General features: G+C 35.5%; 4 protein-coding genes and 1 non-coding gene across 5 annotated transcripts; 1 reads left to right on the top strand and 4 right to left on the bottom strand.

Moving 5' to 3' along the window:
* Positions 1-296: 296 nt before the first annotated feature.
* On the bottom strand, positions 297-3,159 carry LOC115950664 (late embryogenesis abundant protein D-34-like). Its single transcript, XM_031067887.1, has 3 exons — positions 2,269-3,159; positions 1,191-1,478; positions 297-616 (listed from the first exon to the last, which is right to left on the bottom strand). The coding sequence occupies exons 1-3, from the start codon at positions 2,686-2,688 to the stop codon at positions 452-454; spliced, it is 873 nt and encodes a 290-aa protein (XP_030923747.1). The 5' UTR covers positions 2,689-3,159; the 3' UTR covers positions 297-451.
* A 1,632-nt stretch (positions 3,160-4,791) lies between these two features.
* On the bottom strand, positions 4,792-7,708 carry LOC115993771 (uncharacterized protein YwkD). The gene is made up of 4 exons (XM_031117743.1): positions 7,465-7,708; positions 7,132-7,362; positions 5,556-5,631; positions 4,792-5,130 (listed from the first exon to the last, which is right to left on the bottom strand). The coding sequence occupies exons 1-4, from the start codon at positions 7,552-7,554 to the stop codon at positions 5,090-5,092; spliced, it is 438 nt and encodes a 145-aa protein (XP_030973603.1). The 5' UTR covers positions 7,555-7,708; the 3' UTR covers positions 4,792-5,089.
* Positions 7,709-8,600: 892 nt separating this feature from the next.
* Positions 8,601-11,490, bottom strand: LOC115993857 (pentatricopeptide repeat-containing protein At4g14850). The gene is made up of 2 exons (XM_031117837.1): positions 9,743-11,490; positions 8,601-9,403 (listed from the first exon to the last, which is right to left on the bottom strand). The coding sequence occupies exons 1-2, from the start codon at positions 11,329-11,331 to the stop codon at positions 8,938-8,940; spliced, it is 2,055 nt and encodes a 684-aa protein (XP_030973697.1). The 5' UTR covers positions 11,332-11,490; the 3' UTR covers positions 8,601-8,937.
* A 799-nt stretch (positions 11,491-12,289) lies between these two features.
* LOC115994107 (pre-rRNA-processing protein TSR2 homolog) lies at positions 12,290-14,325 on the top strand. Its single transcript, XM_031118135.1, has 4 exons — positions 12,290-12,657; positions 12,754-12,845; positions 13,377-13,491; positions 14,134-14,325. Exons 1-3 carry the CDS (start codon positions 12,390-12,392, stop codon positions 13,428-13,430), a joined length of 414 nt encoding a protein of 137 aa, XP_030973995.1. The 5' UTR covers positions 12,290-12,389; the 3' UTR covers positions 13,431-13,491; positions 14,134-14,325.
* Positions 14,326-16,249: 1,924 nt separating this feature from the next.
* Positions 16,250-16,320, bottom strand: TRNAG-GCC. Its single transcript has one exon. It is a non-coding gene; the product is annotated as a tRNA-Gly (tRNA).
* Between the last annotated feature and the right edge of the window lie 4,183 nt (positions 16,321-20,503).

The raw sequence follows: 20,503 nt of genomic DNA, 5'->3' as shown, positions 1-20,503 counted from the left end.
TAAATGATTTTTATGTGAAAATGGATTGGAGACGTATGTATTTTATGTAAAAATGAATTGAAGATGTATGTACTCGTGATTAGGTGAAAGCAACAAACGTTAGGGATGCACTGTGGGGGAGGCTATGGCTGCTATCTTTGTTTTCAATTGTGCAAGAATATTGGAAGGTAATGTGACAAAAGTGTCGCATCCAATCAAAAATTGGTTCATTCCTTCAAACTGGATTGGACTCTTTTGAAGTGTTTTACTGGCTGGAACATCTCTATTGTTAAAAGGATATTCATTAACATTGCCCATAGTTTAGCCAAATTCAGTGTACGTAAACAAAATTTGTACACTTATATTTATTACACAGTACATAGTGCAACTCTGGTCTGATAGGAAATTCCACTCTGGAGCTAGCAGAGTTAAACCATTATTTAGCATCCGGTCGACCCCAATTACCACTAACTCATACGTTCACATTCTCGTTAAGTCTAGCAGCTACGGTCACTGCAGATGCCACTCCGCCCGGGTGAGTCGCCAAGTTCTGATTGTTCCTTAGCTCGGCACTGACCACTCCTTCAGCATCCTGCCGTGTCACTGCTTTGTCTGCTGGCAACTTCGCAGTCGCATCCTGTCACATTATATGAAATTAAGATCTATAATCTTAAAATTAGCACATTATATGTTAATAATTCACTAAAAATGAAGTTTTAAAAAGTTGTCCACAAACATATATACTTAGTGTGCGTTTGGGAAGCGCGTTTGCGTTTCCCAAACGCACGTTTTGCTTTTTCAGCCTGTTTTTTTTTTTTTTTCTCCGTGGGTTTCAGGCCAATTTTTTTTACTGTTCATTTACTGTTGCGGCTACTGTTCATAAACAGTAGCTGCAATATTTGACTTTTTCCGTGAACAGTGTACGGTGTGTACTGTTTACAGACCCACAAATTTTATTTTTCAATCACTTTTTTATTAAAAATGGGTCTCACGGTACTATTCACACATTTAAAAATTATTTTGTTACAATGTTTTTCAGTTTTCAGTTTCAGTTTTCAGTTGTATCCAAACGGACTCTTAATTTTTGTTCCCTTTGAAAGAAAGTTAATGTAATGTAGATGCAGTTTTTAAAAACTGTGCACAAACAAAAATAATTTAACTGATTAATTGATAAAAACTTCGAACCAAAACCCTTCTCATTTATGGTTTACCATTAAAATGTCGCGCAGCTTGATCTTATATTCATCAAGATCAACTCGGGCATTGTGAGTAGCTGCAGACTGAGCCGTGGCCGCGAGCCCACCTGGGATTATGACATTGCTACCTGTTGCTCTCACTTCTGCTGCTTGAATTGCAGCCGCATCACTCTGATCCACTGGCTTGTTTCCTGCTGATTGTGCACTGGCTTCCAGTGCTTCACCTATAGTAAGTGCACTCTCTTGAGTAACCTCAAATGATGTTTGTAGTACTGGGGTTGCTTCTGCATACTGTCCAACAGCCTACCCAAAAGAATTTATCCATCAGCAATGATAGATATACCCAAAAAAAAAAAAAAAATCGATAATTATTTTTCAAGTTGTGATTAATATATCGTAACTGTTACATCGGTCCATATATCTAAACTATTTTAGCTTAACACCTCAAGGATTTTTTTTTTTTTTTTTTTTTAAGACAAATTATCTATGTGAATTGCTAAAAATACTATTAATTTTAGAATAAAATGTTTACAAAATTATCAGTAAATGACACTAGGAAACTACAAATTCTACCGTATAAACCTTATAAACTGATTTATGATCAAAATTTAAATAAATGACACTAGAAAGTAGGAAACTACAAATTTTACCATATAAAAATATATAATCAACATTCATTTACTATGTTATCTAAGTTATAGGATCCGTTTGGATACAATTTATTTGGCTGAAAACTGAAAATATTGTAGCAAAATAATTTTAAAATGTGTGAAAAATTACTGTTCATTTTTTTTTATTCATATGGCTTGGTGCACTGTTCATGGGCTGGTCTTAAGAAAAAAAAAAAAAACCAACCGCAAACGTGGACTCAGAAACATGGATCCAAACCCTCACATAATAATCATACACATCAATTCAAAAACTCTAGGATTACAAACTATTTTGATTTATGTTCACCACTAGCAACTTGTAAAATACAAGAAAAAGTGCTCGAAAGTGTACAAAGCTTAAAATTAAACACATGGCATACTGCTCAATTGGTGAAACATAGACTGTAACACAAAAAATTGGTAAGAGTATTTCTATTCCTTACTTGGCCAGCAACTGATTCAGTGATAATGCGACTTCCAGGGACATCAGTCTCACTAACAGTGACGCCTCGGTCTCCAGTAACATCAGTGAAATCTTTGTGACCAACAACACCAGCTCTTTCATTTCGAGTAGCCGCGGCTTGCATCACTGAAGCTGGTCCTCCCTTCTGGGTCTGACCCAAAATCATGTTTTCAGCTTTCTGCATCATCGCAGCGTCTTGGGGTGCAATAGGCTTGGAAGCCAGCTCCCCAACGACTTTGAAAACGTCGCCGTATTTGATGGGTTCTTTTTGTTCTTCTTTCTCATGTTCTTGATGCGTCCTCCTTGGCTGTTCTTGGCTCATCTTGGTTGTGTATATACGTTGAAAACAACTTGGAATATCTTTGAGTTGGTGGGAGTTTAAGAAATGAGAGTGTTCCATATATATATGGGTCGTAGAACTGATAGAAGTTTGGAAGGGAATGGAGACGTGGCTTTTGGGAGACGTGGCTATTGAAGAAGTGTGACAGAGTTTGAGTTTAGTGGTACAAATGGCAGCTAGATAGCTTTGGTGAGATCAGAGATGTATGAGTTTTGTGCTTGCTTTTACACATGCCAGCTTCTTAGCCCTACTCTCTCCGCTGAGTCAATCACTTTCTCTAATTTTTTATAGTCTTTTCTTTTGTTTCTTTTCATGGTTTGTATTAGCAAATGGTATAAGTTTCAGATCTTAATTTATTTGATTACACTTTCAAAACAGTAACAGATATAAAAATGGGACATTCAACTACTTAACAAATCTTGAATTGAGGAGAATAAACAAAAATACAGCTTATATTATATAGGACTAGCTTAAGTTACTGTGAAACCTTTTTAACAAGGTGTGGACATTTAGATTTTCATCATTCTCTTCTAAAAATTGTAGAAACCAGTTTGTGCAACAAATTAGCTTAGGTGTATTATAAAAACAAATTTTTCGATCGATTGTTTTTCAAATTTTAGTATAACCCAAATATTTTAGGTATATTAATTATAAACACCAAAATTATGTGAAATAATTAGAGCTTAATAATTAAAGAAAATTAAATAGAAAAATAAAAAATAAAATGTAAAATAGAAAAAAATAATGAAGTAAATTTGAAATATCACTGAATTTGAAATACTTACAAACAAGCTTTGAAGTGGGGGGGGGAGCTCATCCTCATCTTTTCTTCTCTCCTCTCCTATTCCTTCCTTGAAATCCAGCTTTTCTAATGATGTCTTAAGGAATTTGATGATTGGCTAATGGGATCTCTATCTAGGCAACAACTGTCGCCTCCTCCTAAAGACAAGTTGAATTTTCATTAATGCAATTGTAGGTCGGTAAGCTACAATTAATAGTGATATGAGTCCTAGTGTGTCAAAAACCCAAATTTCTTACCACCGTTCATGTTGTGTGAAGTTGTACCTCCTCTTGCCAAGGCTTGAGGGTATCCATGGGCTCACTAGTTTGAGCCCGGGGTGGCCCTTCGGTCATCAAATTAAGAGAAAATCTAAAGCCACAACTTGCTAAAATGATTAATCGTGAGTGATGAAAAAAATGCGATGATTTCATGTGAAAGTGATTGTCCACTACTCATAGTCGACCATTGAGTTCATATAAAAGTGATTATATATTATTCACAATTGTTGACTACTTTAATATGCGTTAAAAAGCGTAGATGTAGAAGAACAGTCACATTAACATTGTAGTTGGTTTATTTGCGACAGCGATATGTCAAATAAAGTCTTGCAAGTACTTTAATATCACAAAAAGTACTTCATACATAACACATGGTTCATTATTGAGATCCCCATAACGCAGTGGGATGAATTTAGCATGAGGGATGCCTCTGTTTCTCCCCCAGCCTCCACGATTCATATTGCCAGCCCTGGATTATAATGATCTTGAAAATAGGCTTTTAAGTGCCAAACGGAAAGAAATGCAATGACAATGCCTAACAATATATCATTTACTTAACTTAGTTCGTGAAACACTAAATCTCTAGCCATAAGCAATGAAGTAGTTTAACATTAGAAGTCTGACCACACTCAGAGGTTGTTATGGGAGTTGCTTCTTGAATGTCCTTTTACTTTCGCTTTAACAGATTTGAAAGATAGAGGACTACTAGCAATAGTAGCCTCAGGCCCTCAGCTGCTCATTGATTGAACCACACATATGCATGAATCCTATTTCTGGTCAAGTATCGTGTTCATGTCACATGTGAAGCACTGGATGCAAGACAAACTCCTGTCTATTTGCATTCTCTGCAAAATCGTATGTAGAAATGCAGTCTAGGTAAAAGAGCATGAGAGGAATCCGCGTCATGAATCATCTATAGGACAACTGTCTGATTTTTGGACATATATCATGCCTGTGACTAACTCCTGTCTATTTGCATTTTATGCTCAGCATAAAAAGATGCTATAAATATTCCGAGATAAGCTTTACTCAACGGAAAAACCTGCATTTGTCACAAATTCATACCAATCCACCGAATTGTTTATGGAAAAAATGCAGTCTATGTAAAAGAGCATGAGAGGAAGAATCTCATATGTTCCATTACTACTTCATATACGGTAACATGTTTGCCATTCATCCTTTCTTTTCAATGACACATCAGGCACTTGATATAATGGCTATACTAAGATACCAATTGATGTTTTTCAACGAAACAGCACTGAAAGGTATATGCACACAATTCCAATATTATTGTTACATAACACCATTTTAGCAAGGATTAACTAATGACAGAGTAAACCCGGATCTTCACTGTAGCTTATTGTCAGAAAAGAAATTCCAGTTTGATCAGAAGCCATCATATTTACTGCTGCGGAACCGGACATGCAACCTCCAATCCATTACCTGAACATTACAGTACAATTTTCAAATGTACATTCGTTTTCTTGGTCTTAATAAAGTATATCCTTAGTCCCTAAGTGCAACAACTTTCAGTTGCTATGTTGTATGATGAGGATTCACAACAATCAAGACACATGAAAACTGCCATCTTGAAATACTAAAATATTTGGAAAATACTAAAGATACTAATTTTACTACAAAATATTTACAAACTCACATGGCAACTTATGTAATTGGTGCCATTTTAACAACATAATATTAATTACTTAATTGCTTCTTCTTCTTTTTTCTGTGTTTAAAATTGATACTTCAGTTTGTAAAGCTTATATAGTAAAACTTGTAATACCCTAACATTAGTGTGTGCCTGGGGGGAATTTTATTTTTCCTCCAAACCCCTTAGGCAATACATTGTCAACATAAAAGCTTACCATCGGGATCAAAGAAGAAGGCTTGCTTAACTTTCCCATCAGGAAGGGACCTTTGAAAAGTTTCAATTCCCTTTTCCTGCAGAACCAACTAAACTTTAGCCAGCAATTAATATTTAAAAACAATTACTATAAAATAAAATAAAATAAAAAAAAACACACACACACCACTCTTCTATGATGATTAATGCTGGAGCAAGCAGAGTATCTCAAAAATTGTGCTAAAATTTTCAGCATTTCCAGTCACTTTTCATTTTCTGCCATATGCAGACTCAAATGAAGAACGCACCATCAGACACCATTTCAATTCACACTCCCCTATTCAATTCTTTTGGCTTAACTGGACAAGAGTTTTCTAACAGTGAAACAAGGTAACCAATATATGGAACATACAGTTCTTAAGGTCCCAAATAAACTCATTCAAAGAATAGATTTATTCTCCAACACTAACCATAAGGCCAATAAGCTCCAACTCAGATGGTACTTTCTTCCTACAATAATATGGTGGGAGTGAGGTAATGGGTTAAAGACACACTACCTCACCATAAACAAAAACACACACACTATCACATAGCTCGCGATAGATTATGCATATGATTGGTGGCCCAAAACACATTTCTGCTGTTTACTTCCCAATGAACAAAGCCAATTTCCAAGGTATAAATTGCTATTGACCAGTGACCACCTAACTTTCCAAGAACACTATTGGCTTGGTTTCACAATCTTACCCTTTAGTCAGAGGCAGTAACTGTGCTCATCAGTCTTAACTATTAAGTATTAATAATCGATACAAAAACTATTTTCAAGCCCTACATCTCTAAGCTTATTTTTCTTAAAATTTTAAACCCACCCAATTCAACATCCTCATCGGCTCATCCAGGTAAAACTCTCACTAAAATTACCAACTAATTGATCACATAAAATGGTAAAAATAAAGGTATAATCTGAGTCCACCAAAAACTGACACCTATAACAAAAATCACTTGCAGATTCAATAGTTGTATACCAAAAAAGGATCACTTTTAAGGGACCAAAGCAATCAACTTTATCCATCAAACCCCAAATCAAAACAAAAAAAAAAAAAAGCTCAACTTTATAATGAAACTATTTTAAAAGTCCATGATTTGATTTGAAGCTCGTGAAACCATAAGGTTCAATTTGCAACTGCCTTAAACATCATGGTTTAATTTAAAAATTCTAATCGAAGCACGATTAGAATCCAAATTAGCGTATAATTGTAGTGTAATTTTGTGCCTAAGGTCCATTTTAATTGTCTTAATTTTGGTACTACCGAATCATAGTGGTTAGCATAAAAATCAAGATGACCACCCTACTTACTTAGATTAGATCAACTCATTGTCACTACTGTTGAATGTTCTATGCGTAACCAAGGATGACAACACTACTGTTGAATGTTCCATGCGTAAACAAGGATGACAACCTAGTTTGTTTAATATAGAACAACCTAGTTTATTTAATATAGAACAACCTAATTTGCCCCAAAAAGAATTACTAACAGCAATATCCTAAATAAGTGAAGGGTAAAAAAAGAAAAGAAAAAAAGAAAGGAATATTTTACCTTAAGAGATTGCAGAAAAGACTCAAAATTGGAGACAGTGAAGCAGATATGGTGACCTCTAGGGAGATGGCTGGGGTCAACAACTGGAGACGTGGCACTCCAGGGACCTTCTGGAAGATTGCTACTGGGGTTCCTCTCGATGAGGTGGAGTTGGAAAGCTGAGGACAAGTTCAACCATATTACCTTAAACTCCAAAAAGTTGGGGCTCTCTATCTCTTCAAACCCAAAAATCTGCACAAAAACACAATCAAACTTTAGAAACAAAAAAATAAAAAAGATAAGAGATTTTGTAATAGAAACAAAGGTTTTTTGGGACGAGATTTCTTGGGAGACCTCTTTGTAGAAGTTGGCAAGGCGTCTGATATCTGAGGATTCTCTGGAGATGTGGTTGAGGGACACTCCTGTGGCCACTGATGCTGCCATTTTTTTTTTTTTGGGTGTGTGCGTGTGTGTGTGTTCAATAGTATTTGTTTCAGTACTTTGGTGGGGTTGTGGAAAATGGTTCGGTACTTTGGCGGGGTTGTGGAAAATGGAGATGGGAGTTGAGGGGCTTTGAGCCAAAGGCTAGTAATGCATTGTTGGGGTCCATGGGGATGTGTGATCTGTAGAGAAAATATTGTTGTACTTGTCAGCAATCAGTTGGGGGTGAGGTCGTAGTCAAAGAGTTGTGGAGTGTGGCTAACCAAGCGGTCCAACCGTCCAAATGATAATCATGGTTTATTAGTTAATAGGAAAAATACAAGAACTGAATTAGTACCAATGTTGGATTATTGACATGGAATAAATACTTATATTATTGTTATGGTATATGCTATTTATGCAAAACGGGCTAAGTTTAGGTTTAGTACATCAGTGACATGTGTTCGAATTGTGTCAGATTCATGCAAAACAAATCTTACCTTCTCAGCATTTGACACCTAGTGGGGTTGAAAGTACTATAAATATTGTTATCGTATATGCTATTTATGTAAAACGGGCTAAATTTAGGTCTAGTGCATCAATGACACGTATTCGAATCGTGTTAGGTTCGTGCAAAACAAATCTTATCTTCTCAGCATTTGACACTTAGTGGGGTTGAAAGCACTATAAATATCCTCGTTGTTTAGGTAAACTTGTCATGAATTCAATTTATAGCTTAGTGGTGTGCTGTATTAACATCTTTAGTTGTGTTTGATGTCTAGGATTCAAACACACCTCACTCTTTTTTCATTTACCTATAAATTTTTTTTAAAAAAATTGTTATAGCTGAATCCTGATCGCTCTATTCAACTGGGAAAAATTACCCCACTTTTTTTGGCCTGATTCACCAACAAATTGTCAACAAGAGACCTTCCCCATGAGTAACTAACCCAAAACAATCCAAGTCAGATCGAGTTGTGGTAGGTTAATGATTTTGAGTAACAAAACAACTGCATAGTAAGTAAATGGTGAAATAACCAAGCTACTTAACACTAATTTGGTACGACTTATGAATGGAAATGTGTAATAACTAATATGGACATTTATGATTTGGTACAAACTATGTCCTCAAGAGAAGAGTAGCGGGGAACACACATTCAAGGTACAGCCTACTTGTAATTTATACATCTATGTAAAATTTTGAAATACAAGTGTGACCAATCAACACTATAGAACAAAGTGACTCAAAAGGTGGCAAGTAAAAATTAAATCCTCTAAACTTGGGAATCATATCCTACCCGCCAATAATTTAAAAACTACCATGTCTTGTATAGAAAGAATCTCAATAATTTTTGTCAGAAAGCTCTGTCCCATACGAAATTGTTGAAATTTGAAAATATTAAGCTATCACCAATAATCTCCACAAGAGCACTGGCCATCTCTAAATTGATGAAACCGATTGTTATCTCTCACTATAATTTCTCTACCAACAATGCCAGAGATGAACTTGATGGCACTGTGGCAGTCTCCACAAATCCTAAGATTTTTTGTGATTCTTATAGGTACTCCAGGAGGGATAGCTATGAGGCCATATGCAAGGGCAATCTTCTCACTATGGTACCAAACTTCTGATATTTTCTCTTCTTCTTGTAAATCATAGAGAGCAAAATTAGTATCAGGTACATAGCCAGCTTCATTCATATCCCTCCTTAGTTTAGCTAGCATTGCCTGAATCTCTGAGTTCCTTTCATGGGAAGTATCCTTTGCTTGAAAGACATGGACTGCATTCTTTACAGAGATCCAACTGCAGCCTGCATCCTTTTTTATACCAACATCCTTCATCTCCTTTCTCACAAGAGTGGCTTCTTCCCACCTGCATTAATTATTTATTAAATATAATCAGTATACCAAATTGGGGTTAAGACTGCCTACCAATTATTTCTCTCAAACTCTGCAAAAGAAAGCATGTATGTGCACAAAAGCGAAAGCATTACAATGTCTCTGGTTCCTAGATAAACCATATCAGTATGAAAGATGACATCTTTAAACCAATTCTTTTATTATCTAGATATAAACTGCCTAAGGAGTTCATGGATGTCAATGGGAGTGAATTTGATTAATCAAATTTTGAGGAAGTAGTAAATTTGTGGAACCTCTTGACTGCTTAGTATGAAAAGACATGATTGGCTTTGTTTTCATACAGTGTTATTACCTGCCAGTGGCTGCAAAAAGATTAGAAAGCACCACATGATTGCCCGAGTCTTTTGGATCAAGTTCAAATAAGTTATCAGCAGCAATCTTCCCCAATTCAGGTTTCCCATACACTCTGCAAGCCCCTAAAAGAGCCCCCCAAACTGATGTTGTTGGCCGAATTGGCATTTCCTTTATAAAGTCATAGGCACGCTCTACCATCCCAGCTCGCCCCAATAAGTCCACTACACATGCATAATGCTCTACCCCTGGTTCAATCCCATATCTTGTCCTCATTGAGTCAAAAATTTCCATGCCCAATTTCACTGCTCCTGCCCTACTACAGGCCGATAATACACAAACTAAAGTTACATAATTTGGTACCACCTCATTGCCACCAGACATCATCTCCTCTAACAATGCCAAAGCCATGTCTGCATGCCCTTGATGTGCATACCCTCCTATCATTGCATTCCAAGTGATTAAGTTCCTCTCAGGCATTTCATGATAGGCTCGCTCTGCATCATTTATATTTCCACATTTCCCATACATGTCAACAATTGCACTCCCAACAAAGATATTCCCCTCCACACATGCCTTTACAGCCAGTGCATGAACTGACCTGCCCAATTCAAGACCCGAAAGACCAGCAGAAGCACTCACAACACTCGAAAGCATAAAATCCGTTGGCTCAACGCCTTCTTCTCTAGCTTGCAAGAAGACCATACACGCCTTCTCATCCTCATCATTTTGCACATGTGCAGCCAACAAAGAGCACCAAGAAACATCATTTCGCCGACCCATTCCCTCAAAAACCATCACAGATGATCCAATCTCCCAACACTTGCCATAAAAATCAATCAGCCCATTCGAAACAGACACATCTGCCTCAAACCCAATCCGAATCACAAACCCATGCAATTGTCGCCCAAGCTCCAAATACGAAGCATCAGAACACGCATTGAGAAACGCACAAAACGTTATCGAATCAGGCTCCCCACCCACACGTAGAAACTCAATAAACGCCTCCACCCCATTTCTCGGTTGCCCATCAAGCACCGCATTAGAAATATACGCATTCCACGTCACTAAATTTCTCTCAGGCATTTCATCAAACACCTTCCGAGCCTCTTCTCTCAGCCCCGTTTTACAGTACATATTGAAAGCACTAGACCCCACAAAGACATCAGCTATCTGACCATCCTTAACAGCAATGGCATGAACCTGTTTCCCCACAAAGGGCATTCGAAGATAGGCCGAGGCTTTGAACAAACAAGGGAAAGTGAAGTCATTGGGGTGAATATTTTCACGGAGCATGTTTACAAAGTGGATGAGAGAAGAAACAAAATGACCATTTTGGACCGACCCAGCAATGAGGGCGGTCCAGGTGACGACTGAGCGAGACGGGGTGAGAGAGAGCACGAGCTGAGCCGAGTTGGGAAGGTCGAGTTTGGAGTACATGTTGATGAGGTGGTTGGAGAGGAAGGAAGGGAAAGGGGTTAGGAGGGTTTTGATGATTTGGGCATGGGTGGCACGGCCGAGGAGAGAGGAGCGAGTCGAGATCGACGATTCGATTAAGGCGGCGAGCGAGGTGGGAGCGAGGAAAGGCATGGTATTGGTTGATAATTAAAGTAGTCATGGTTGTTGTTGAAGAACCATGAAGAGGTTTTGCAGTGTTACATAAAATAAAAGGAGAGAAGAGGTTCTGTTCTGTTTGGTGAATTTTAGGAATTGGAAGTGTCTGAGAAAAGTGAAGAGAATGTTCCACTTTTTAAATTTGTTTCTCGCGCGCCTCTATTTTATGCAAAGGCTAAAGGGCCAACGGCTTTATTGATTTTTTTTTTTTTTTTTTAATGGTTTTAAAAACCACGATTAGGTGAGGCTTGGGGGTTTGATTTTCCATTGAACTAACCAATTCGATCCGGATTTTAAAACCATGAGAAGACGAAGCAGCTTTATTTTTGCTAAATATTTCATTTTTACAAAAAACATTATTAAAAAGTTTTTATTTGAAGTTATTTTGTCATGCAGTCCCTTTTGGAATTTAAGTTTACTCGAGTGAAAATCAAATTTAGCAAACTTTAATTCCAGGCAAATAACAATGGTCTGATTGAAAATACTATATCATATGATCTACATGGAAAGAAGTAATTAAGTAAAAATTGAGTTTAGTAAACTCATGTAATGGGTTACAGAACTGAAAAAACTTTGGAAAGAAACGTTTTAGTAATATGTTTTTGTAAAAACTAAATATTTGGCAAAAAAAAAAAAATACAAGAAGAAAGAAGAAAGAATCCATATAAAATTTCACTGTCTTTATTTCAAATTTAGGCTAATCTCTTGAGACCATTTTAATCATATGTGACAACTTTGTATGTTTAATATCGGAGTTAAATGTATCCCAAAAAAAACAAAGTGCAAAAATAGAACCGCCTAAGTCAACAGCTTTCTTTCAAAATCTTCCCCGAAACTCTCTCCTCTGATCCGTACTTGTCTCTCCCCATGCTGACATCTTCCAAAACCCAACTCCCCCTTCCCATCTATCTTTCTCTCTCTCCCTCACTCTCTCTGTCCTCTCTGTAGAGAGACGAGAAGAGAAGAGAAGGCTTAAACAGGAGGCTTTGATCATCAGGGTCCTTCAAATTAAAGTAAAAGTTAATTCTTGCTTGATGGAGTCGATAAGCATGGTACCTTCTACTACTAGTGCTCGGCACAATAAGTCCCTTTTGGGAGTCTCTCCTCCGCATCCTCATCACTATCATCATCATCAGCAGCAGCAACAGCAGCAGCGTCATCTCCTAGAGGCAATCTCGTTGCTTCTCTCTCGATGGAATGGTCTCCAAATGGCCATCCAGAACCAGTGGGGTGGCCATGACTCTCTCCAGAAATCCCACCAGCTCGAAACTGATATCTTCTCCTGGTTCTCTCAACCCAAAGGTCATATATTATTATTACATTTGCTCACATCATGATTCATCCATGTTCTCTCGGCCCTTTTCTTGAAATCCTATATATGTCTCTTTTGATTTACAGCACTGCTTTGTGTGGAGGATTTAGAGAACTTGCTCCATGAATGCATGCTATTCTCCTTCAACACGGAGATTGAAGACGGTAGTATTGAGGAGGTAACGTATTATATACACCCTTTGAATTTTGAACCCCAGTTGAAGAACATGTTTGATATGTTTGGATTAATTTAGGACTGGAGTCAAAATATCTAATTATATAGCTATAGCAGTCAAAACTTTTTAAGCTTTAAATTTTGTGCTTGGCATTAACATTAATTACTAAACCGCAAATAAATTATAATTTTTTGCAAACACTAATTGTCTATAAGGATTTAGGAATGCATATTTGCTTAACAGAATAATTTTATATATCTGAGTAAACCCTGTATGTAGCTGCTTTGTCAGGCTACAGTTTTTTTGAGCTTTTCTTTTAGGTATAACTATAATTTTTATCTAGTTTATTTTTAAGAAAGGTAGATTTCATCTGAAATTGGGTGTGACTTCTAAATGCAAAATTTCATCTGAAACTGGTCAATGAAATGAATTCCTTTGGCTAACGATTGTTTATTAACAACTTGAATTTAAGCTTTAAAGGCACTAAATCTTCTGGATATTGTATGATACATTGAATTATTGCTAATTAAGCAGGTGGCAGAACAGTTGATGGTTATGCATGAAGAATACATGCATATAATTCAATAGACAATATAATATCTAAAGGGGTCTCAGCTGTGAGTCAGAAGTTTTTCCTCAAAGTAGACAGGTAACCATGGTTATAGCGATCAGCCTAAATAAATCTTTGCTTCATGTCTGTCAATGCATCTTATCATGCCATACGGAGCAGTGCTTCATTCTTCATATTTAAGCCTTCATATTTTCCCCCCCTAGAGTGACCTTTATTAATAATAAATGTTAGGAAAAATAAGAAAGTTTTGATGCCATGTTAGTTGTAGACTTCTTGTTATAATTTCGTATAGAAAGAGATAGCAATTGATGCATGGAATGTATTATGTACCATAAAAAGATCCCTGAAATTATTTTATTGATACTCCACAGGAATGTTTTCTGAACAGATAAGTATAAGCAAGATTTGTTATCTTAATTTTTCCTCTACATGTGCGTATATGTGCCATCAGTGTTGCACAGACAAAGACACAAGTTCACATGTGAGATAGACTGAAAATTCATGCCCTCAAAACATTAAAAATTCAATAATGAATAGAGTGATACTTTATGAATCAATATTAGTTAAATTTGAACATGATATTTGATTTCAGAAAGTGTTAAAATTAAATTTCTTTATTTCAGTGATATCCATGTGCATCCGAATAAAATTGATATGAATTGAATAACTTGCAAATAAGGAATTGAGTTGAAATATATTCTATACTTATCCATACATCAGGCACTCAGAAGAAATTTTGATGGAAGAAGAGGGGTGAGGTATTGAAAGTAGAAATTTGGTGCATAAGTTTTGGTTGAGCGCAACATATAGAAGCCTAGATAATCAGTGAAGCAGCACAACTGCACAAGCAAAGATGGATGGTAGCTAATTGCCTATTGCCGAAACAAGAACAATTGGAATTACTTCAAAATGCCAAGGACCCAATTTTTTTTTTTTTTTTATATATATTTATATACTGAAATGCACTAAATTGTGTTCTATCCCTTGTATTTTGACATTCCAACATTGGTAAATGAACTATTTAGTAGGAATTTTATCCACGTGCTGGTGACAATATTGAAGTGCACATATGTGTAATGTTCTATGCTAAGTGCTTCTTTCGCTTTTATGTATTACAGGATCTGGATGATATAGCGAATTAAGCAAATAAAATTTCTGAAATCCAGCAGCTAAAACAAGTTATGTCAAAATAATGACATTCACGTAACCTATATATGGTTGCATCTTATTTCCCAGTGAAGTCATCGTTATTGTGTGAGTCATATACACGGTGCAGTATCTCTATTTTGTGATCAGTTATTGGAATCTTTTAATGTATCTTCCCATATCATACCAATGGGAGAAACAATTATGATAATATAGAGCTGATAGGGTTTATTTAATGGATATATACTAAATACAAAAAGCTGCTTTTGGATAATTATTAGTGATTTTCAAAGAGGAATTAATGTATCTTGTTTGGTTTCAAGATAATAAGAATAGTCTCAACAGGGAATGAAAAGCGTGTTCCAGCATTTGTAGGAGATGTCTGAGTGAATAGTCTTCCATTTCAAATATTAAGTTTCAGGTCATTGTCCAAAAGCAGTCAGCTGGAAGATCAAGCTCTTATAGTGTAGAGACTTTCGATTTGTAAATTTTTGTGTTAGTTCATTCATAATTTCTGTAATGACCACATCCCATGCCAACGCAAATTGTGCACTCTTGTCACCCTACATCTTTTAATGTAGGTGTTAGAAAGCAAAATGGTAAGAACTAACAAAATTGTTAAACCCTCATTAATCTAATGAATGAAATGGGGACAACGTGTTAGTAAGGAAATGGAAAGAGGATGAGGTTAATTGCTTGTATCAACTTTCTTTTCATCATTCTCAAGCAATGGAACAGCCAAGTTTGAATGTGACTAAAGAAAATATCTGATTGAGTCTTAAGCCCTCAGGCCATAATCTTATTTTTATTTGTTCACAACACATGAACAAGTCATGAAACTAATTTTTCATATTTCACATTCTTTGATATCTTCCTACATGTCCTTAATCTTTTAAAAACAAGGCTGCGACTGTGACTTTAATTCCATTCTACACTTTGCGATACCATTTTACTTCTGTCGTCCACTTCATTCAACTGAGTTTGATGCGTCAAAGATTCATTGTTGTAAACTCTCGATGAGAAAGGAATTATCATGGGAACTCCTCAATAAAGTGACCCTTTTTAGAAAAATTGTCTATTTGAAAATAACTTATTTAATTTTTTATTAAAAATGTGTTAAAATATACTTGTACTTTGAAAAAATGAAGTTTTAAAAAGCTGTGTATATAAAGTAAAAAGCAAAAAACTAGCTTATAATCTAATCAATCACAGAGTTTGACAGTCTCACTTGTGGCATGAGTATGTACCTTAAGCCATAAGCCTTGACCATCCAGTACACTGCAAAACACACGCACTGCTAATTGTCTAATCTCAACGTATAGGTGATTGAGGTGGTGCACAATCACTCTTTAATCTTTTCCAACTAATTTGGTTAACAATTGAAATATTTAATATTCTACCAAAATATAAAGAATTTAGTATTTGTGTTCATTTGAATTAATTTGGTATTATTGTATGTAGATTCTGAATCAAATGCAAAACTGAGAAGTTTATTTTTCATTTTTTGACAAGAAAACTAAGAAGTGAGATGACAAGGAATCTCAAATCAGCTATAATTAGGGTCGAAGAAAGTTGATGAAGAAGTAAAACGGGGAACTCATGTTGCATAATGGCCTTAAAGACACAGAGATTGTGTGCTTCAAGTCCTATTTTAGCAGTTTAACAAAACTTAATTGAAAAAACAATAAGTTGCACCAGCCGGGAATCGAACCCGGGTCTGTACCGTGGCAGGGTACTATTCTACCACTAGACCACTGGTGCTTGTTGGTAATTCTGTCTAGTTTTTTGCTTAACTCTGACACAAGCTTGTGGCTACTATATCGGTAGATAATTTTTTATATCTTCCAAGATATCTTCACAGAGAACCAAACTGTGGGCTTTCAATTTTAAGCTTATATACAATCAGAACTCCTAGACAAAATTCATGTTAAAAGTTCACTCCACTCATCAATAATTAACCTTGCAGATCCTTGAGGCAAAAAAGGCCAAGGTTTTCACAATAAACGCCTAGCCATATTGTAAAGGCATTTTAAACCTCACAGAAAATGTAATATTATATTATTAAAATAGTTAAATTGTAAAAATATATATACTTATTTTTATAAACAAAATTTAGATATAGTACCCTAAATGCTGTTTCTTAGGATTAGTCTATGGCTATTTAACTAAAAAATATACTTCCATCTCATGAGAAAAAATTCACATGGCAAAATCTTAAAAAGTTAACCTAAAGAACAGCACCTAAGTACTGTACATAAATCTTGTCCTATTTTTATATTAGAGTACAAATACAATGTTTTTTTTTTTTTTGAACTAATGCAATGTTATTTAGAACTGATGCATTTCATGTGATTTAAATAAATGCTTTTTTTCCCCAGTAGTAATCATCTCAATTTCAATGAAATGTTCTACATGATTTGTGGTTATGAGTAATGAAAGGAGATTGTTTCAACTATGATCGTATCATGTATTGTGGGTGAAAAAAAGAAAAGAGTACATATCTTTAGGATCTTGTACCTGGTTATTCCACATTTTATATACGAGAAAGTTATTGACAATAATCATTTTGAAAGTTTGCAAGTAATAGAGGATACTAAAAAATAATGTAACTTGATAATTGATTTGTTAATAGACACATTTAATTAAAATTTAATAATTAAGCAATGTAATATTAACCAAATTACATCCATCCTCAAGTAATTAGCTTGAATACGACTTATGCACGTGCATGTATGCTTATATGCATAACGTAAAACACTTATTGTGAGTTATGCCATAAGTATAAATGCTTATGGGGTGTGGAGAACAAGAGTTAGGGTTTAAGTCTCTAGGAGGAAGTTTCACACACATATACACTTAAATTAGGTTTAGAGTAAAAATTATATCTTATATAAAAAAAATGGAGTGTGAGAATTAAATAAGAATACGTTGCACTTAAAATAGTAAGATTTTTAAAAATTGTACATAAATTAAATAAGATAAATAAGTTGAAAAATAAGCGCATTTTCTTTTCTTTTTTGAAACAAAAATATACAGGGGGCGGCTTGTGTCCAGTGAAAGTTATCACTGGACACATTGGATTAAGGACATAACTTTCACTGGACACATCGGATTAAAGACATATATCTACTCGAACACGTACCTGAATCCTAACATATCCGGTGTTAACTTGCACTGGATATGCATATCTAAATAGATAGAATGATTTGTGGCAATAGATTGATTGACTTGTGGCAGAAATGACGACACCAAAAAAGGAAAAAAATATAAAATAATACATTAAACCTAAAAGTTGAATACCAAAAGACACGGTTATAGCAAATGATTTTTTTTTTGGCAAGTGGTTACACTTTCTTTGAGCCAAACGCGGTTACACAAAATGTTTTTATTTTTTTGGCAAGTGGTTACACTTTCTTTGAGCCAAGTGGGTGTACTTCTTTCTCAAAAAAAAAAAAAAAAAAAGTGGCTGTACTTCAGTAACGAATTCGGTTAATTACATATTTACCTTTAGGTCTAAATAAAATTTAAAAAAATTTTAATTTAAAACCATTGAAGTTTTTAATTGCTTTAAGTGAAACTCTATTGGTAAATTTTAAAAAATTCTTCTTAAATTAAAATTATATTACCAAGAATTCAAAGAAATTTCAAAGAGGCCTCATTTTTTTTAATATTTTGGTAATTTAATATATTTGTTAATAATAAAAGATGAGTCGTACACGTCATATTTGCATGAAATAGATCAATGTAAGTACTATAATCTGAATCCTTGTCAAAGAGAAGATTTTTTGCTGTTTGGCGCCATCCTCTGTGATGTTATTTGGAAGCTTAGAAGTAGTTCCATATTTGATTCCGCTGTGCCTAACTTGGATGGAATTAAGGATTTTTAGCCTTTTTGCTGAACATAAAAATTCAAGAGCATCCTCTACTAGTCATCTAGACTCGGCCTCTCCTCAGGTTTGGTTTCCTCCCTCAAGGCGGGACATAAAAATAAATGTAGACGCAACAGTGGGTCCTCGCTTTTCTGCCATCGCTATAGTTGTGAGAGATTGGAGAGGGGAGTTGGTGTTTGTTGGCTCCATGAAAGTGAACACCACCCTCCCTCTTCAAGCTGAAACAGAAGCAGTTAGATGGGCGATCTCTTTAGCTCCTGCTCTGGATGGTGATTCTATTCTTGTGGAGTCTGATTCTCAAGTTGTTGTCCAGCTTCTATCAAATTTGACACTACCTCCTCCTTGGAGAATCAAGTCGCTTTGTGTTGATTTGAGGTCTCTGCTCGCTCTCCATGGTAACGTGTTGGTGTCGTGGGTTCCTAGGCTGTGTAATCAGGCTGCCCACATCTTAGCAAAATGGAGTTTATCTTGTAATTTTTTTGGCTCTTTTGGCAGTGGTTTTTGCCCGGACTGTCTCTCTTCTGTTGTTGTGAGAGAGTCCAGTAGGGTGTTGTAGTTTGTTTCTCCTTCTTTAATAAAGTGTTCGGTTCATCAAAAAAAAAAAAAGTTATACAACATATAATTTATAATTGGAATAAAATATTTAGTGTTCACTCTTCTATACTTTTAAAAACAATTCTATTACCTAGTTGAAAATAAGTTAAGAATAAAACAAATTAAATACATAAAAGTAAATTGAGATTTTTTGAATTATCTATCAAATTATACTGTCATCCAAATAAAATAAAATAAAAAAGAATAAAAAACTATAAAATAGTAAAAGTAAAAGAAAATACCAAATTTCGTAAGACTAGAACATATATTTTACAATTAAATTATAACGACTTGTCGTTGCAACTTAAGAGCATTAGTAGTGGGGGGTGTAATCACCCCCTAGTTGCTATTATACACACTAAACCCATAAAAATGAGCTCCATCTGGGTATGAAAACCTAAAAAAAATTTGCAACTTGCTACATTAAGTATGGGTATATACAACCTACTATAGCAAAGGATGGATAAATAAAATAATATAGCAAAGGATGGATAAATAAAATAATATTTTTTTTCTTTCCTCTCTCTTCTCTTTCTTCTCAATCTCTGACTCTCTCTCTCCTCTCTCTCTTCTTCTTTTCTTTTTCAATCACTCTCACTCTCTGTCTTCGATCGCTATCGTTTCTTCTCCAACTCTTCTCTCTTCTTTGTTCTTTTTTCATCTCTCTCTCTTGATTTGGAGATATTATTTTCTTGGTTGTGGGTTGTGGGTCGGGTGGGGTTGTAGTGGAGACATGGGCTGCGAGTTGTGGATCAGATGGGGCTGTGGTGGAGACGAGATCTGTGGGTTTCTGGTGGTCGTGGGCGATGCGATGGTGGTGGTGTGGGGATTGTGGGTTGGATGGGTTATGGGTTTTGGTGGATCGTGGTAGGCGTGGGATGGGCTGTGGGTTGGTGTTTAGGTGGCCGAATCGATGTTGGTATGGTGATTGGGTGGCTAGATTAGTGGTTTTGGTGTTTGGGTGGTTGTTATGATTGGTGATTGGTATTTGCTGGTTTTTTTCTTTCTTTCTTTTCTGTTTTATTGGTGGTTGTAAACACAAATTTTTCTCAATTGTAGAAAATCAAACAATTGAAAAGAAATAGGTTTGCAAATATAAATTTGTATTGATGTATAATGAGTACAATCTCTATTTCAATTCTTTTACAAAAGAATACCCTCTGATTCTATCTTCATTGAACTTGACTTGAACAAGGAATCTTCTTGACTTTAGTTGAAAGATGGATTGAACGGTCTCCACAACAAATCTCTAGCTTCAAGCTTATTAGAGGTTTATTGTTTTTCAAGTCTTTGAATATGACGGCTTTTAGGTTGAAGTTCTTTGGAGCTTTAGAGGCTTGATTCGTTGAGCTTCAAGGATTTGAGGTTTGTTGAAGTTTATGGAGGCTTTTTCAGCTTAATTCCAATAGAATTTCAAAGAACTTATTTGAATGTTCTTCGTGTGTTCTTGAGACAGAATT

The sequence above is a fragment of the Quercus lobata genome, chromosome 6 (assembly GCF_001633185.2).
Source record: "Quercus lobata isolate SW786 chromosome 6, ValleyOak3.0 Primary Assembly, whole genome shotgun sequence".
NCBI classification, from domain to species: Eukaryota; Viridiplantae; Streptophyta; class Magnoliopsida; order Fagales; family Fagaceae; genus Quercus; species Quercus lobata.
Note: the sequence above shows the minus strand (reverse complement) of the source record. Positions and strands in the feature narration are given on the sequence as shown.

Excerpts from the sequence above, each read along its gene's own strand:
- LOC115950664 (XM_031067887.1), bottom strand. The coding sequence starts at position 2,688 with ATGGAACACTCTCATTTCTTAAACTCCCACCAACTCAAAGATATTCCA. Across the intron at positions 1,479-2,268 it reads CTGAATCAGTTGCTGGCCAA|GCTGTTGGACAGTATGCAGA; the intron begins GTAAGGAATAGA and ends TCTTTTGGGTAG. Across the intron at positions 617-1,190 it reads AGCTGCGCGACATTTTAATG|GATGCGACTGCGAAGTTGCC; the intron begins GTAAACCATAAA and ends ATAATGTGACAG.
- LOC115993771 (XM_031117743.1), bottom strand. The coding sequence starts at position 7,554 with ATGGCAGCATCAGTGGCCACAGGAGTGTCCCTCAACCACATCTCCAGA. Across the intron at positions 5,632-7,131 it reads CTTTTCTGCAATCTCTTAAG|GAAAAGGGAATTGAAACTTT; the intron begins GTAAAATATTCC and ends TTGGTTCTGCAG. Across the intron at positions 5,131-5,555 it reads CTTCTTCTTTGATCCCGATG|GTAATGGATTGGAGGTTGCA; the intron begins GTAAGCTTTTAT and ends TGTAATGTTCAG.
- LOC115993857 (XM_031117837.1), bottom strand. The coding sequence starts at position 11,331 with ATGCCTTTCCTCGCTCCCACCTCGCTCGCCGCCTTAATCGAATCGTCG. Across the intron at positions 9,404-9,742 it reads CTTTTTGCAGCCACTGGCAG|GTGGGAAGAAGCCACTCTTG; the intron begins GTAATAACACTG and ends TAATTAATGCAG.
- LOC115994107 (XM_031118135.1), top strand. The coding sequence starts at position 12,390 with ATGGAGTCGATAAGCATGGTACCTTCTACTACTAGTGCTCGGCACAAT. Across the intron at positions 12,658-12,753 it reads CTGGTTCTCTCAACCCAAAG|CACTGCTTTGTGTGGAGGAT; the intron begins GTCATATATTAT and ends TTTGATTTACAG. Across the intron at positions 12,846-13,376 it reads AAGACGGTAGTATTGAGGAG|GTGGCAGAACAGTTGATGGT; the intron begins GTAACGTATTAT and ends CTAATTAAGCAG.